At 42.7% G+C, this 16931-nt stretch overlaps 1 protein-coding gene across 1 annotated transcript in view; it reads right to left on the bottom strand.

Moving 5' to 3' along the window:
• Positions 1-4573: 4573 nt before the first annotated feature.
• CATSPERB (catsper channel auxiliary subunit beta) overlaps positions 4574-16931 on the bottom strand; it is an 85888-nt gene continuing 73530 nt past the window's right edge. Inside the window, exons 21-26 of the mRNA XM_005871219.1 lie at positions 16295-16405; positions 13021-13131; positions 11097-11232; positions 9398-9498; positions 7897-7971; positions 4574-4777 (exon numbers count right to left, since the gene is read on the bottom strand). Of these exons, the coding sequence (XP_005871281.1) occupies positions 4574-4777; positions 7897-7971; positions 9398-9498; positions 11097-11232; positions 13021-13131; positions 16295-16405 (738 nt within the window). The remainder of the gene's footprint in view (positions 4778-7896; positions 7972-9397; positions 9499-11096; positions 11233-13020; positions 13132-16294; positions 16406-16931) is intronic.

The following is a 16931-nucleotide window of genomic DNA, read 5'->3' on the forward strand; positions in this document are numbered from 1 at the left end:
CGGCTGCACATTGGGAGCTACTGGTGAAAAGGCTGGTGCATTGATGGGGCCAATGGGGTGGGCACACTACTTTGTTTGGAGGTGGAAGGAGAAATGTTTGTCCCGCTTCCAGCCTGGTCCACCAATCCCCGCTCTTCCCCTGCCCACCCCCCGCCCCCCCCTTTCAGTCGGTGCAGCACTGCAGTTAGCCGTTGCTTCCATTTTCACAGTCCCTGATACTCACCTCTCAGGCATCCTCTCTGCTCCCCATGGGCTGCATGCAACGTTTCCTGTTCCTCACCAAGTGGAGGCCTTGCCAAGCTGATAAATGATTTTCTTCTTCTTCTCTGGGAATGGTCCCAATGAGCAGAAGGCTAGGTCTGCGTTGCGTGACCCTGTGCCCTGACCATAGCTGATCCATCTATGAACAACCAACCTCTTTAGACTCCTTCAGCCAATTCTTGCTTAGGATTTTCCCTTGGGGCAGAGACCCAGAGACGGAAGGTGTGGTGGGGTGGAACTTAGTCGCACAATGGCCGTGTGTGAAAATGACCAGGGGTGCCTGCTGCTGCAGCCTGGAGCTGCCTGGGTAGTGCAGGGTCTTGGGCCCACTGAGTGTGACACGACATGGGTTTGGGTTGGGGGGAGGGAGGTGGATACTGAAAGAGAAATGGTGGTTCTTCAGGTTTGAATGGTGGCTTCTGCTGGTGCTGACAAACTCAAATTTCAAAATCATCAGTCTATACAAAATAGTCTTGGTCAGAGCTATTTTGTGATCCTTCGGAATGAAGCTTTCATTGCCTGGTGGTCAAAAGCTGAGACGATGAAGAGCTGGTGCAAAACTGATATTGTGGATCTCCGAAGTAGGTTGCTAGTTGAGTCCACAGCCCAAGTAGATTTCTTTGGTGAACATCAAAGTGTGGCAGCTTACATTTCCAAAGATGACTGCAACAATTCCTCCTGACCCATAGGATCTTTTTTTTAAAAAATATATTTTTATTGATTTCAGAGAGGAAGGGGGAGGGAGAGAGAGAAACATCAATGATGAGAGAGAATCATCGATCGGCTGCCTCCTGCATGCCCCACACTGGGGATCAAGCCCGCAACCCAGGTATGCAACCCAGGTATGTGCCCTTGGCCGGAATCAAACCTGGGACCCTTCCGTCCGCAGGCTGATGCTCTATCCCAGTGATGGTGAACCTTTTGAGCTCGGCGTGTCAGCATTTTGAAAATCCTAACTTAACTCTGGTGCCGTATCACATATAGAAATTTTTTGATATTTGCAACCATAGTAAAACAAAGACTTATATTTCTGATATTTATTTTATATATTTAAATGCCATTTAACAAAGAAAAATCAACCAAAAAAATGAGTTCGCGTGTCACCTCTGACACGCGTGTCATAGGTTCGCCATCACTGCTCTATCCACTGGAGCCAAACTGGCTAGGGCCCCATAGGCTCTTTTGCAGTGTCACCTTGCCGCTCCAAAGAGACGGAGTGTATTTCTCCTCCCTTTGGATCTGGGCTGGCGTCGGGACACCTTGACCAATAGAATGAAGCAGAAGAGACATTCGGAGACTTCCTTGTCCAAATATTAAAGAAGATCAGGCAGCTCCCATGTTTGTGTTTTGGAAGCCAACCTCCACGTAGGAAGTCCACTTGCGATGACAGCACAAGTCTGTAAGTCAGCCTAAGCGACCTCCACGGAGAGGCCATGTGGGGAGACAGATGCCTGGCCAGCCCACAGCTACTCCAGTCAAACCAGCTGAGGAGCCAGATAGGGGAGTTAGGAAGCCCCAGCATACAAAGGAGCCTGGGCTTGCGGAGCAGGTGGTTTCTGATAGTCTGTTGCACTGGTGGCCTTCAATGAACCAACCTCACCTGTCAATAGTCATGATCATGCATAGTCCTCTCCCCTTGAATCTGGGCTAGACGTCCTTTAGCCAGTAGGGTGTGGGTAACATTGTGCTGGCACTAGGCCTAAGTGTGACAGCTCCCTCTTTTGCATTTTTAGGCGCCTTGATAAGGGCTCCAGCTGCCCTGATAGAGAAGCTACATAGGGAGGTCATGTGGGTTGGTTTTTTGAGAAGGGAGAGGCCCTGAGACCACACAGAGAGAGAAAGAAGCTCAGACACCAGGTGCTCAGTGGAGCCCAGCCCCTGCCTGCTGAAGGCCATGTGCAAGTGACTCCTGGCAAGACCAGAAGAACCAGGCAGCTAAGCTCAGCCCAGACTACACCATCTTGAGCCAATAAAATGGTTATTATGTCACTAAATTGTGGAGTTGATCACGGGGCAATAGCTATGAAAACATCCAGGTAAGAGTGGGATCCTAAAAACTTGATATTTGGAGTGAGAGTAGAACACATCCCTGTCCCACTGGCACAGGGCAAGGGGCAGCGTGATTTGATTTGGCTAATGGGACATGATGTGCACCCCTTGCTTCAGACCGTTCAGATGGTTTGGCTGGGTCTGGTGTCTGGTCCTGGGCCATGAGAAGAGCTGCCAGGTGACTGCTGCCCTTCAGCCCGCCTTCCAGAGGGCGAACATGTGGGACAGACCTGCCTGGAGCAGGCCTGCCCAGGCCAACCCACGGACTGGTGAGCAGGAAACACGTGTTTATTGTCACCCCCACTGAGAACTAAGGCTGGAAGGGTGCTGCCGCTGCAAAAGCTGACTATACTCTCGGCCAGCCAAATAACGTTCAAATGCTTCTTTGGGGGCCTCCTGGTGCTTACCACAGGCTGTGTTCTTACACTGACTGTACAGAAATAGGAGGCAGAGTAAACTTACCCCATATACACCTCAGCTCAGGCTCTTTGCCTGGTCTGTATTGTGAATGGGGAGACATTGAAAAAAAAAAGAGAAAAGTAAAAAAAAAATGCTTCTTTCGGTGAAACCTTTGCCACGTCCCCATGTGCCTCCCTTGCAGGCTAAATCTCAAAATCCCTCCTGGGCCCCATTCTTAGTCGAATGGTGGATTCCGACGCAAAATAAGTGGGAGGGTGTTAAGCATCATCAGGACAGAAAAGAGTTACACCATGGACTTGCAAGTTATAGAAATGTGTTCATTTTATGGTCAACTCTCTGGGGAAATTTTTATGGGCTGGGAGTTTTGAGATGTTTGATCAAAGACTGAAGAACGTAACAGGATCCCAGTTCATTGTCATAGTGCTACTGTACTCAGTGTGCCAGCTGAGGCTGTAGCTGGGCTTCGCGGGCATTGGACTGACTGATCGGCACCATGCTAGGTGGCAATGCAGGGCCACACCGCAGATGTCTGGCTCCCGAGTCTCATTCTTGTGTCTACCTCGCTCCCAGGCCTCTCCAAAGAACTTTCATGATGTACAGCACAGCCATGATTCCCAGCTCTCAGAACTGGCTCTTCTGGGCTCGATCCCCGCCTCTCCTCCGGGGCTGCTGCTCCTGAGCTTCTCCAGGAGCGTGACTGCTCCCGGAATGGACGGCCATCTTCTGGCAGCTTGGGAACAGGCAGTCGGACAGCACACAGAGGTTCATCTTTGGAATTCTACACGCTGCATGGAGGTTTGTAAAGCAATACGCGCCCAGATGCCGTGTCCTTCCAACACCCCCGTGATGGAGGTCATGTTCCCCTCTCGCTAGTACTACAATCGGCTTGTGAAATTGCTTTGAGAAACCCCACTGGCTCCGACTTTAATTCTCACGATGCTCTGAAAGCTCACCTGCAGGTTAGCCTCCGTCACCACCTGTCATGCCCTGGCAGGCCCGCGGGCCGCTCCTACTCCCCGTGGAGAGAGCGAGGCTCAGGCGTTCAGATCCCACAGAACGGGCTCCAGTCAACAAAAGCCAAAAAATACAGAAAACCTAACTCACCCGGAGATGGTTATCATTTCATATTTTTCTAAGACTCTCAAGGAAAAATCCTTGATAGAAGGGTTGACAGAACAATTTTCGATGGGTTTAAAATAAGAGAACAAAATGGCAAACACATTGACAGAGGGCAATTTTGAGTTTGAACGTCAATTCTGTAGTTTTTTATCTAGTTTTTATATGAACATGTAAATACGTTGTTCTGGGAATTGTCTAATAAAGCAAGAAAGTAAAGAGAAGATGAAGGTAATCCTAAATTCACTCTTCAGATTTTCATAATTTAGGCAACTGACTGGTACTGATATTTGTTAAGTTCGCTTTGTTTCTTATAATGAATTTCCGGTATCTTTCACCTGGGCTTACAGTACGTATTCGAAACATAAATGTCGCATAAATTAAGCACACCAGCACCACAGCGGTGGCGATGGCAATAAGTGTGTGTCCTGGAAATTGCAGCGGCACTTCATCGACGTAAATCTGCAACAGAAAAAAGCAAAGTCTTTAAGCTTTCTGAATCTAATAATTCAAAACACTGAACTTTATGGTTCCCACACGGTGGGGACACTAGTAGGCATTTAGCAAAATTCTGCCCAGACATTGACAGAGGGCAATTTTGAGTTTGAACGCCAATTCTGTCATCTTTTATCTAGTTTTTATATGAACATGTTGTTCTAGGAATTGTCTAATAAAGCAAGAAAGTAAAGAGAAGATGAAGGTAATCCTAAATTCACTCTTCAGATTTTCATAATTTAGGCAACTGACTGGTACTGATATTTGTTAAGTTCGCTTTGTTTCTTATAATGAATTTCCGGTATCTTTCACCTGGGCTTACAGTACGTATTCGAAACATAAATGTCGCATAAATTAAGCACACCAGCACCACAGCGGTGGCGATGGCAATAAGTGTGTGTCCTGGAAATTGCAGCGGCACTTCATCGACGTAAATCTGCAACAGAAAAAAGCAAAGTCTTTAAGCTTTCTGAATCTAATAATTCAAAACACTGAACTTTATGGTTCCCACACGGTGGGGACACTAGTAGGCATTTAGCAAAATTCTGCCCAGACTTATTCAGCAGCCACAAAGCTTGGAAAGCCTCTTGATAATTTGGTTAAGTAGGAACTTGCGCACAATAGACAGGAAAGAAGAATTCTCCTTATCGTCCTATGCTTTTATCCTGTGTCTTTAGGGGCAGAGGAGGCAGATAGCACCACAGATGGCGGGACAACTTCCTGGAGGACCAAGGGTTCTGGAGGACCAAGCCCAGTGCCGTGGGAACAGGGCCAGGACACGTTGAACGGTCTCACATAGTCAGGGAAGGCGCTTCCTGAGCAGGATCTCAACCAATAAGTGAGCTCCCGGAAGAGAAGGAGCAGAAGGAACATTCTAGCTGTCCTCTCTTTAGAAAATCCTCTATCTGCGTGCTAAAACAGAGAAACGTTTCTCTGTATTCAAAATGGTTTCTCTGCCTGAACGGATAATTAGTAGACAAGTTCCTAGAGGAGAGATGGGATGACTGACAGAGGGGCACAGAGGCGCCTCTGGATGAGAATGGGTTCCATGCCTGTGAAATGCAGAAGTGGGCGCCTGTGGAGACGAAGGTGCTGCCAGCCCAGTGGCGTATGCTTTCTGGGTGAAGTCGGAAGCAAGATCATCTTTTGAGGCAGAAGGAAGTGGAGTTGAGTGGAAATGGAACAGTGGGGAGTGTGGGAAAATGCTCATTGGATTAGCACAGGAAAAGGATTGATAGGGGTGAAACGCAAGTGAAAGGTACCACCATCCTCCCAGTGACCCAAGGAGGTAGCTGTTTTCTCAGAAACAGACCCTATCTGCCATCAATTCTCCCACAATCCCTTTCAGATTCACCATTTCCAGTCCACTTCCAATATTGCCACCGCGAGGTTTATTGCCTCACGTTGCATAAATAAACCACTCTAACAGCCTCCTTTTCAAGCTGTCAGTCCATATGGGCGCAATACATTGCCGGAGTAATCTTAACTACCAGCCTGTCTTAAAAAAAAAAAAATGAGGTTGCTTTATGCAACTAAAAGAATCTTGAACACTGGTAGCAGAAGTAGGTGTCATAAGCAACACAATTTAAAAGGTAGATTTGGCCAAGTGGTGTGGAAAGCAGTGAGAAACCCCTTTCTAATCTGGAAAGATAATTATCGTCTTCATAATGGATTAACTGGCTTAACCATCTCCTGTGGTACTTTAGAGCTCCGATTATGTATCCAATGGCACTGGAATTGTTGGGGATTTGAGAGAAAAATGTTAGATTTTGAATGTGGTCTTCATTACGGCACTCCAAGATAAGAAAAATCTCTCCTGAGCTGGGTCATCAGAGGAGATTGGATATTTGGTTTTATTAAGAAAGACCTAGTCTGTAGCCAATGAGAAAGACAATCGTGTGCTATGTGTAATTACAAAAGTGACCTTTCTTTTCTGTGCTAAGGCTAGGGAACATCAGAGGGAGCATTGTAATTAATCCGTCTTTCCCTCCATCCCTCTGTTCTGCTTCTTCAGTGTTGGCTAAGTTCCCTCGTGGTCCCCTGTACTATTGTGCTGTTCCCTAAACCTGGGGCTGCCTTTGGAACAAAGAGGTGAGAAGAGAAAGAGGAAAATCATGGGATTCCCTCTGACGTGCTTCATAGATCCTATTTCCTATTTCCTCTCTCTAGTGGGGTGGGTTTTCTCTCAGGATCTTGGGCATCTGCACTGCTGCCATGGCCTCTCAGCACCGCAGGTCTGAGATTCGTCGCTGGGGCTGGGCTTGGGGCAGGGCCAGGACAGCGAAAGGAAAGGAGGTGGGGGCCGGCGGAAGGCTGATTTTGTTATTGATAATGTGGCATCAGTATTTGACAATGAATGAGTAGTCGAGCAATGCAATCAAATCCTCAATCCTTCCCATTCCCCACAGGCGGCAGATGTCATTGTACGAGTAAGCCAAAACGAGTCATTGCACACCATAGGCCAGTGATGGCGAACCTGTGACACGTGTGTCAGAGGTGACACGCGAACTCATTTTTTTTGTTGATTTTTCTTTGTTAAATGGCATTTACATATATAAAATAAATATCAAAAATATAAGTCTTTGTTTTACTATGGTTGCAAATATCAAAAAATTTCTATATGTGACACGGCACCAGAGTTAAGTTAGGGTTTTTCAAAATGCTGACACGCCGAGCTCAAAAGGTTCACCATCACTGCCTTACGTGCACCATGGGGTCAAAAGGCCTGTCCCTTTCAAAGAGCAGGAAAGGGGGAGATTGAACTGGGCAGGGGCTGGGGGGTCAGGAGGAATCAAGGGGACCTGTTCTGGGCAAAAAATTAAAGTGGACAAGCCTGTCCACAAACCCCCACCAGACCCAGAGCACCCGGCCGGCCGCCAAGGCGCTGAGTCCTGCAGGGCCGCCCCTTGCCGGTTTTGGTTGATTTTTCTTTGTTAAATGGCATTTAAATATATAAAATAAATATCAAAAATATAAGTCTTTGTTTTACTATGGTTGCAAATATCAAAAAATTTCTATATGTGACACGGCACCAGAGTTAAGTTAGGGTTTTTCAAAATGCTGACACGCCGAACTCAAAAGGTTCGCCATCACTGTCATAGGGTGATTTGGGGAGGCTGACTTTGGTTCCACGTTCTTTAGACCTTGACAGCTTTGGGAAGATTCAACACTCTACTCTTACAATGCACCTACCCAGAGGCAGGGGAGCACTGGAAACTGTAATTTTTACAGACGCATGGGACTATGGGAAGGGGAGGGTGAGAGGAAGGGCATTAACAGTCAGAAAACCTAGATAAATATGGTAGATGGAGAGGGAACAAAAATAAATACAGATGCTTATTAAAATGTCCCCAGCATCGATGGGTCCTGCCACCTGTCGCGCGCCCTAACTACATCATCTCTGACAATGTCACCACCGTTCTTCAGGCCCCCTGTCTCCAGGCCTTGTCCACACACAGATCCTGCCATTTTTAATCTCCAGTGTCTTTTGGACAGATGCCTGCTCTGTTATTTCCTCAGCCACCACTCCACTTGATACCTGTGTGTTCACTGTACCTGAAATTCTTCAACTAAGTTACAAAAAGTGACTCCTGGAACAACGGACACTCTGAAGTGGAAAAGCTCAGAGCCCTGTGGAATAAACATACCGGGTCATTAGCAGCATTGACATGTATGTCCCTTTAAGTAAAAGTATATACTGGGGCCCCTTTGCCCACAGATGTTGCATTAAAAATTCCAGTCCCCTGAAGGCTCTGAGCATATACTGTATTTTCAAAATAAAAATGGAGGGAGAAGGACAAGAGTTTGAAACAGAAGGATGAAATCGTTGCTACTGCACTTTTAGAATGAAGAAACAGAGATAGGAAACCCAACATGGCCTCGATGCATACGTTGAGCTAATCCTCATATGCATGGTTTTAATAGGTCCCCTAACTTTTATTGGCTTTCTCAACAGTTACTTAGATCATACCAACTTCATGTGTCTGAATAGGCAGCTGGAACCAGAGCCCATTTCCCCCTAACTTTTGGAAACACCCTTCTGCTCCACCTTGATAGATAACGTATTGGTCTTGTCTATCAGCTCAAAAAATCATAAGTTAATGCTAAATTCAACTTTCAGATACCTTTAGAAATAATAACATCGAAGGAAATGGAGAAAAAAATAAACACTCTCCATATACTTTAAGGATGCTGTTTATCCATATACGTTAAAACTAAGACCAATCTTAGTTTAGACCAGCGGTTCTCAACCTGTGGGTTGCGACCCCTTTGGCGGTCAAACGACCCTTTCACAGGGGTCACCTAAGACCATCCTGCATATCAGATATTTACATTATGATTCATAACAGTAGCAACATTACAGTTATAAAGTAGCAACGAAAATAATTTTATGGTTGGGTCACAACATGAGGAACTGTAGTTAAAGGGCTAGAAGGTTGAGAACCACTGGTTTAGACATATACACTTTTAAAAAATTGTAAATTTTTATTTATTGATTTTTTTTAGAGAGAGAGAGGAAGGGAGAGGGAGGAAGGGAGGATAGAGATGAGAGAGAGAGAGGAAGAGAGAGAGAAACACTGATTTGTTGTCCCACTTCTTTATGCATTCATTGGTTGATTTTAAAAAAATATATATATTTTTATTGATTTCAGAGACCCACTTCTTTATGAATTCATTGGTTGATTTAAAAAAATATATATATTTTTATTGATTTCAGAGAGGAAGGGAGAGGAAGAGAGAGATAGAAACATAATGACAAGAGAGAATCATTGATCGGCTGTCTCCTGCATGCCCCCTACTGGGGGATTGAGCCTGAAACCTGAGCATGTGCCCTGACCAGGAATCAAACTGTGACCTCCTAGTTCATAGGTCAACACTCAACCACTGAGCCACACCAGCCAGACAGTTTATTTTTGTATGTGCACTAACCAGGGATTGAACCCATACCATGGAGTATTGGGATGATGCTCTAACCAACTGAGCTACCTGGCCAGGGCTAGACATATACATTTTATTTAAACTCAAAACAAGAAAAACAAAAATGCTGCCCACTTACCTTTACGCTTAAGTTGAGGCCTAAAGGATTATATACTGGAACATGAAGAATAGATTCTAAGTAATTTTTCAGTCTCCTTACATTTTCTGGTACAGTGTGTTCTAAAAGTACATGAAGTATATTTTAGGCCCACGTATGCTATTTTCTCACTTTGTATAAAACTTGTTACAGACATTGAGATACAACAAAAGATTTCACTCCATGACATGACTAAGCTATCCTGTATTTTTAGTTCTATTTGACTTCGTGGAGTACACATTTACGGGAGATTAGGCCTCATATCTTGCATTACATCTTTTCAGTGGTATTATTGAAACAGACAAGACCTCTGGTCACCTAAATTCAGGCTGACCGTTCCTTCCAGCTCCATGCTCCTGACCAGTCCTAACCTACACATACTTTGTGTCTTTGGTAATGAGATAACTTCAGCATCACCTTAGTGCAGTGGTTCTCAACCTGTGGGTCGCGACCCCTTTGGGGGGTCGAACGACCCTTTCACAGGGGTCGCCTAAGACCATTGGAAAACACAAATATAATTACATATTGTTTTTGTGATTAATCACTATGCTTTAATTATGTTCAACTTGTAACAATGAAATTGGGGGTCACTACAACATGAGAAACTGTATTAAAGGGTTGCGGCATTAGGAAGGTTGAGAACCACTGCCTTAGTGGTTGGTAAGTGATTTAAAATAAGGTGGCTGGAAAGTTTCACAATAAGATAATTGAAACCTTTTCCCAAAAAAGTTATCAGTTATTCCTGCCTTTCTTATAGTTCTTTCTAAACCCAGATGTGTAGTGTTGGAGTTAGAAATTGCAGGATTTAAAGAAAAAAAAAGCTATGATTGTAGCATTTGCCAATTGCTGTGGTGTAAATACTCTCACCATAGCTAATTTCAAGCTACCAGTGGTTTAACAACCAGTATTCAAAATGCTTGAAGGCTTAAGAATCAGTGCTCAAAAGTTGGTAATAGCAGTTTCCAGTATACCATAGAGAATGGGATGTTAGTTAAAGCAAAATATTTAGTTTTCTTTATTAATTTTTCATTCCAAAATGCATATGTTGGATAGAGTAAGACTCACTGAATATCAAAAGTCTGGATATTTGGTAACATTAATGACTGATTAAAATTTCATTTAACTCTATTGATCTGTCTATCACTTGATCGCCTTAAAGTATTCATACATAAACAATCACAAAAGATGCAATAAAAGCCTACATATTTGAGGTAAAATTGAATTGTGGAAAATTTCATTCTTATTTAAAAATATTTCAGTATCTTTCCAATTATTTTACCATAAAATCTTTAAGAAATTTCCTTATATAATTAGAAGATATATCCAATAGATTATCTGGCAACACCTTTTGTAGTCTCCTGTGAAAGGGGACACTTAGGCCAACATGTAGCAGAAATCCAATCAATCATTTTTGCTACAAATCTACAAAAGAGATTTCAAATATTCCACATTTAAATTCTTCAAAAATGCTTTTATGCCATAGAGTCTAGGTCACTGGAAGTGATGATGAAATAAGTGGAAGATAATAGAAGTAGAATGAACAGCAATGTGTCAACTGATTCAAATTCTTTTCCAAAGATCTCCTGGCTGTCTTTTGTGCAGTTCTTGTAAACCCCTTATCTAGGTAATAACAACACCACTTATAAGATAAAAATAATTATAGAAAAGAAGCAAACCCTACTGATTTCCCAGTGTTTCCTCCCATTCACTTCCATCACAGTAACCAGATATGGAGTTTCCATTGGGATGTGTCCATCCTCACTGTAAATATCCAAAGAAACTGGATATTGCAGAACTGGAAACTTAAAACGAGGAACCTAAAAGACAAATGCCAAGAATGAATGTAAATTTGGAAACTTCAATACTAATTTGATTTCCTGGTAAAGAACGCATAGCTACATTCCCAAGAGTTTGGCTACTCTAAATGAAATGGGCTTCTTATATACAGCAGAATCAATGTGAACTCCAAAAGTACTATGCAAACATGTGCTAACAAAATTCATAACTTTCTATGGGCCTTTTTCACAGGACTTGACTTTTTTGACTAACCTATATCCCATAAGATACTGCATGGCCTGGATACTGTCTGGCTCCCTCATACCTCTCTCCCTGTCAGTCAAATACCGTGCACAAAGGGCAGAGATGGGGAAGGGTTCAGTAACTGTGCTCAACATTATTAGTTATTAGCAAAAGACAAATCAAAACCACCAGGAGGCACCATTTCATACCCATTAGGGTAGCTGTCACAATTTATTACTGGTAAGCAGCTTACAAAGCTAGGAGACAAAATTCAGAAAGACTTATTATTATTGGACTTTTTCCCCTTCTTGGGGATTTTATTTACTCAGGCTCTGGAGTCAGAGTTCAAATCTAACTCGATCACATATGAATGATATGACCTTTGGCAAATTACCTGGCTTTGCTGTTCTTCAAATGAAATCATGGTGACAGCTCAGAGCAGTGTTTAGTAGACAGTAAATGCTCGAGAAATATTATTGTAATTCAGCAAGGGGGGAGTTGTAGAGGTATGTAACAGCAGCACTCATAATTTACTGACTGTGACCCTATGCCCATTTTGAGATAAATCACTTAATATAATGCTATATATTTTATTACATGTAAAGATAAATCACTTAATATATATAAAGTTTTACAAGACATTTGAAGTAGATCTACTTGAAAGCACTACTAAGTACACACTGAACTTAGCTAATGCAAACACCAACATGAACTTGATACATCTTTGAATGCTTTGAGACTAACAGAAGGAAATATTTGAGACAACCCATCCTCTTCACCAACGTAGTATACTGTCACTAGAGGCCTGGTGCATGAAATTCGTGCACTCAAGGGAGTCCCTGAGCCCGTCCTGCACCCTCTCGCAGTCTGGGAGCCCTTGGGGGATGTCCAGCTGATGGCTTAGGCCCACTCGGCCTAAGCACTGGACATTCTTAACCCTGGACATTCTTAGCGCTGCTGTGGAGGCGGGAGAGGCTTCCACCACTGCTGCTATGCTTGCCAGTTGTGAGCCTGGTTTCTGGCTGAGTAGTGCTCCCCCTGTGGGAGCGCACTGACCATCAGGGGGCAGGTCCTGCGTTGAGCATCTGCCCTCTGGTGATCAGTGCATGTCATAGCGACTGATTATTCTGCCATTCGGTCAATTTGTATATTAGTCTTTTATTATATAGGATGTATTTTGTTACCACTACCAGACTGAACTTCTTGACAATAAGGGTTTTAACTTCTATTATCCAAGACCTGATATAATAAATATTTTTGAATGAATCAATGTTCGCCGTAATGTAGTGGATGGGGTGTTTGATAAGTTACAAATTGTTTTCATGTAGATATGAATGGGTATATTTATAAGAACCTGTGAAAAGGACAGGGCAGTGCAAGTATTGTTCTATTTTACAGGTGATGTTAATTAACTTGTGTGAGGACAATTAAATCCAGATCTTTTTTAGCTCTGTATCACATTTAGTTCTATATCATAAGAAGACATTATTTCTATGTCATAGTTTTCATATGTAACCAAAATGCACATTTCAAAAAATCTAAGTAATATGAAAGCATTGTCTTCAGGTAATTAAAAATTACTTTACCTTTTCTCTGCAATCTGAGAAAGCAACAGCATATGAAAGCTTCTGATCCTTTGTGCAATTACACTGCTTCCGATTAGACTTATTAGCACACTGTTTGAATTTACCAGATTTCTGCAAATAGAATTAATACAGGTTGACTTTTTTTCCTGTGGCAGGATTTCTACAAACTGAGTAAAACTTCAATAAATATTTGTCCCTTAAGTAAATAAAGTCCCCGAGAAAGGGGGAAAAGTCCAACAGTAATAAGTCTTTCTGAATTTTGTCTCCCCCCGCCCCTTTGTAATTTGATCCCAAGTATCACTCAGTTGCTTGCCAGTGATAAATTGTGATCACTCTCCTAATGGGTGTGAAATGATGTCTCATGGTGGTTTTGATTTGCCTTTTAACTAATACTGTTGAGCAAAGTCACTGAGCCCTTCCCCAACTCTGTGTGGTATTGCCTCATCCTGGAATGCTCTTTGTCTGCCCTTTACCCTCTGCACTCCTCCTCATCTCCCCTTGCTTGGTTAACCCTACTCATCTTCAGTCTGGTTCCCTCGGACTAGGTTAGGCATCCCTGGACCACAGTCGTAATGTGTGTTTTGTGTGTCTCCACTATATGTCTATCTTAAACTTTAGGGTAAGGATCAACTGGGAGATTTTTTTTTTAAATCCAGATTTCAGGACTACACCCCATCGTTTCTGATTCAGTAGCTATGTGGTGAGAATGAGAAAGCTGTGTTTTTAGAAATATTCCCAGGTGATTCTGGCTCCGGTTATGCAGGGCCATGCTGCTCACAAACACTGCACTGGATACGTAATGCTATTTGGTTTGTGTAACTTTTTCTTTAATGCCCGTTCTCCCCCCATTAGAGTGTAGATCCATAAAGGCATCATGCTTATCATGTTTATTGCTGTGTCCTCAGAGAATGTCTGCACAGCACCTGATAACACTGGAAATGCTGAAATGAACATTTGTTGAATTTCAAAAGATGCATGAAAAACTCTCATCTACTTAGGTGTATATTAAATACATTTCTTGTTCAACTCTCCTCTGCCCCAAACCTGATAAAACCCCTAAAGATTCCCATGTAAGCCCTAACCGGTTTGGCTCAGTGGATAGAGCGTCGGCCTGCGGACTGAAGGGTCCCGGGTTTGATTCCGGTCAAGGGCATGTACCTTGGTTGCGGGCACATCCTCAGCGGGAGGTGTGCAGGAGGCAACTGATCGATGTTTCTCTCTCATCGATGTTGCTAACTCTCTATCCCTCTCCCTTTCTCTCTGTAAAAAAATCAATAAAATATATTTTAAAAAAGATTCCCATGTAAATACAGTAAGGTCATATTTCAATAGACGAGGCTTAACTCTAGTGATACAAGGTTTACTAGTATCTTTGTGAGAAACTAAAAGTGAAGAACTTAGTATTATAGTTGCTCATTGCCTGGAGTAGAGCTTATCTTGAAATCCAAGATTCGATAAGAAGTCAACCTCCTCATGTTGTATGTGCGTGTAACAATATGCATGCGAATGTGTGTTATTAGTTTGTTCAACAATTTGTAAGCATTCCCCATGCCTGGCACTGCTCTTGGTACTACAGATACAGAAGAGAGCAAAAGAGGAGTCTTCACCCCTGATCTCTCCTTGGCTCCCATTAGGATTTCAAATGGGCTAAATGGGATGAGAGCATCTTTTCTCGAATGAGAAGAGCCCCCAGACCCATCTCACCTCTCCAGCACAGGGACAAGCACGGTGTCCATAGCAAAGGAGAGTGCTTGTCCCAACAGAGGCACATCTACACTCTGGGTGAGCTTCTGCCTGGAAAACAGCCCAGCAGCACTCGCCCTCTCTGGAGTGTGGAGCGAGCTGGGCAGAGACTAGAGGACAAGTACATTATAGGGTAGCATCTTGAGGAAATTTTATAGATGCCGGTGGAATCTCTCTCTAGAAAAATGCACCTGCCTGCCTATTTATGTGTACAAACAGACATTCATATCCATTCATGAACTCTCTCTCTCTCTCTCTCACACACACAATGACATAAAATGGCTTCTTTTGTTAAAAACTCCCCATTGTCTTCCCCTCTCACGGAGCATAAGCCAGATTCTTACAATGATTTATAAGGTCGCCTGTGACCTGGCCCTGGCATTACATATGACCTGATTTCCCCCAGGTCGGTCTGCTCAAGCCGCACTGGCCTCCTCATCCTGGAATGCTCTTTGTTCCTCAAATATGTCAGGCATATTTCCAACTCTGGGCCTTTGCAGTTGCAAACAGTTCGTCTGTCTGGAATGCTCTTCTGTCAGATACGACACGGCACACTCCGCCACTGTTCTTGGGTTTTTGCTTAAATGTTACATTCATTGCGAAGCCCTCCTTAACCACTCTATTTAGAGTTGTAATTCCCATCTCCACATTACTCATCCCCACCCCCTGCCTTATTCCTTGCCTTATTTTTCCTCTTTGTACTTATTACAAGTTTACATATTTTATTCATTTATTTTATTTATTGTATTCCATTAAAAAAAGTAAACTACATAAGGCAGGGTTGCTGTGTGTGCTGTTTTTAAAAAAAATCTATTTTGTTCTCTGACCTCTTTAGAGTCTTTGATTCTAAAACCATATGCAGGAGTAGCAGTAAAATGAAAGGAACTAAAGTAGTAGTAGGAAAAATGGGTAGCAGCAGTAGTAGTATTATCATCATTATCACCACTATCATCACCACCACTAGCACCATTCATCACCACCACCATCACTATCACCATCATCATCACCATCATCACTACCACCACCATCACTATCACCATCATCATCACCATCATCACTACCACCACCATCACTATCACCATCATCATCACCATCATCACTACCACCACCATCACTATCACCATCATCATCACCATCATCACTACCACCACCATCACTATCACCATCATCATCACCATCATCACTACCACCACCATCACTATCACCATCATCATCACCATCATCACTACCACCACCATCACTATCACCATCATCATCATCATCATCACCACCATCATTATCATCATCACTATCACCACCATCATCAGCATCATCTCTACCACCACCATCATCATCATCATCATCACTATCATCACCATCACCATCATCACCATCATTACCATCATCATCATCATCACCATCGAGAGCAGATGGAGCATTGTACTAAATGCACCTTTTCATTTAATCCCTGTAGCTATGTTCAACTGTAATTTTACTCAATGATTTCTTGAATTCAAATAAATACTAGTTTAGTTGTAAAAAAATTACTTACCCTTGACTTGGGAAATAGATTTCTTGGTATGGGTTTGCTAGGATCTGCATGATAAAAATTATCTGTAAGTGGAATAGCAACTCCCATATTAGATGGAGGCCTGTAGTTTACCTGCAGGTGATTAAACAAAGAAAATGTATAACTCATTATTTACTATGTCTTCAATTTAAATATCTTAACTTTCCAGAAAAGCATTCAAAGCAAATATTTTGCTTTTGGTTCCAGGTATTAAAGTAAATTTCTATTCACCCTACACTCCCAATTCAGTATTTTCTGGAATTTCAACAACCTTAGTCCATGGCAATATAATGTGAACCTTGTAAATAAGTTAAAAACTTTTTAGTACCTAAAACAGTGGCCATTAAGTCAATGCAAAATACAGTGGGGCCTTGACTTACGAGTGTCCCGACTAACGAGTTTTTTGAGATACCAGCTGTCTCTCGGCTGATTTTTTGCATTGAGTTGATAGAGTAATTTGAGTTAACGAGCTCCTTAACGAGCTCGGTCTCGGAACAAATTAAACTCGTAAGTCAAGGCTCCACTGTAGTTTAAACATCTTATAAAAGGTCCTCGTGACATATTTAGTAAATAATTCTTCAAGTTTGGTTATTTGCTTTTTTTGTCACAAAAATTATAA

This window comes from Myotis brandtii, unplaced genomic scaffold (genome assembly GCF_000412655.1).
Source record: "Myotis brandtii unplaced genomic scaffold, ASM41265v1 scaffold332, whole genome shotgun sequence".
NCBI classification, from domain to species: Eukaryota; Metazoa; Chordata; class Mammalia; order Chiroptera; family Vespertilionidae; genus Myotis; species Myotis brandtii.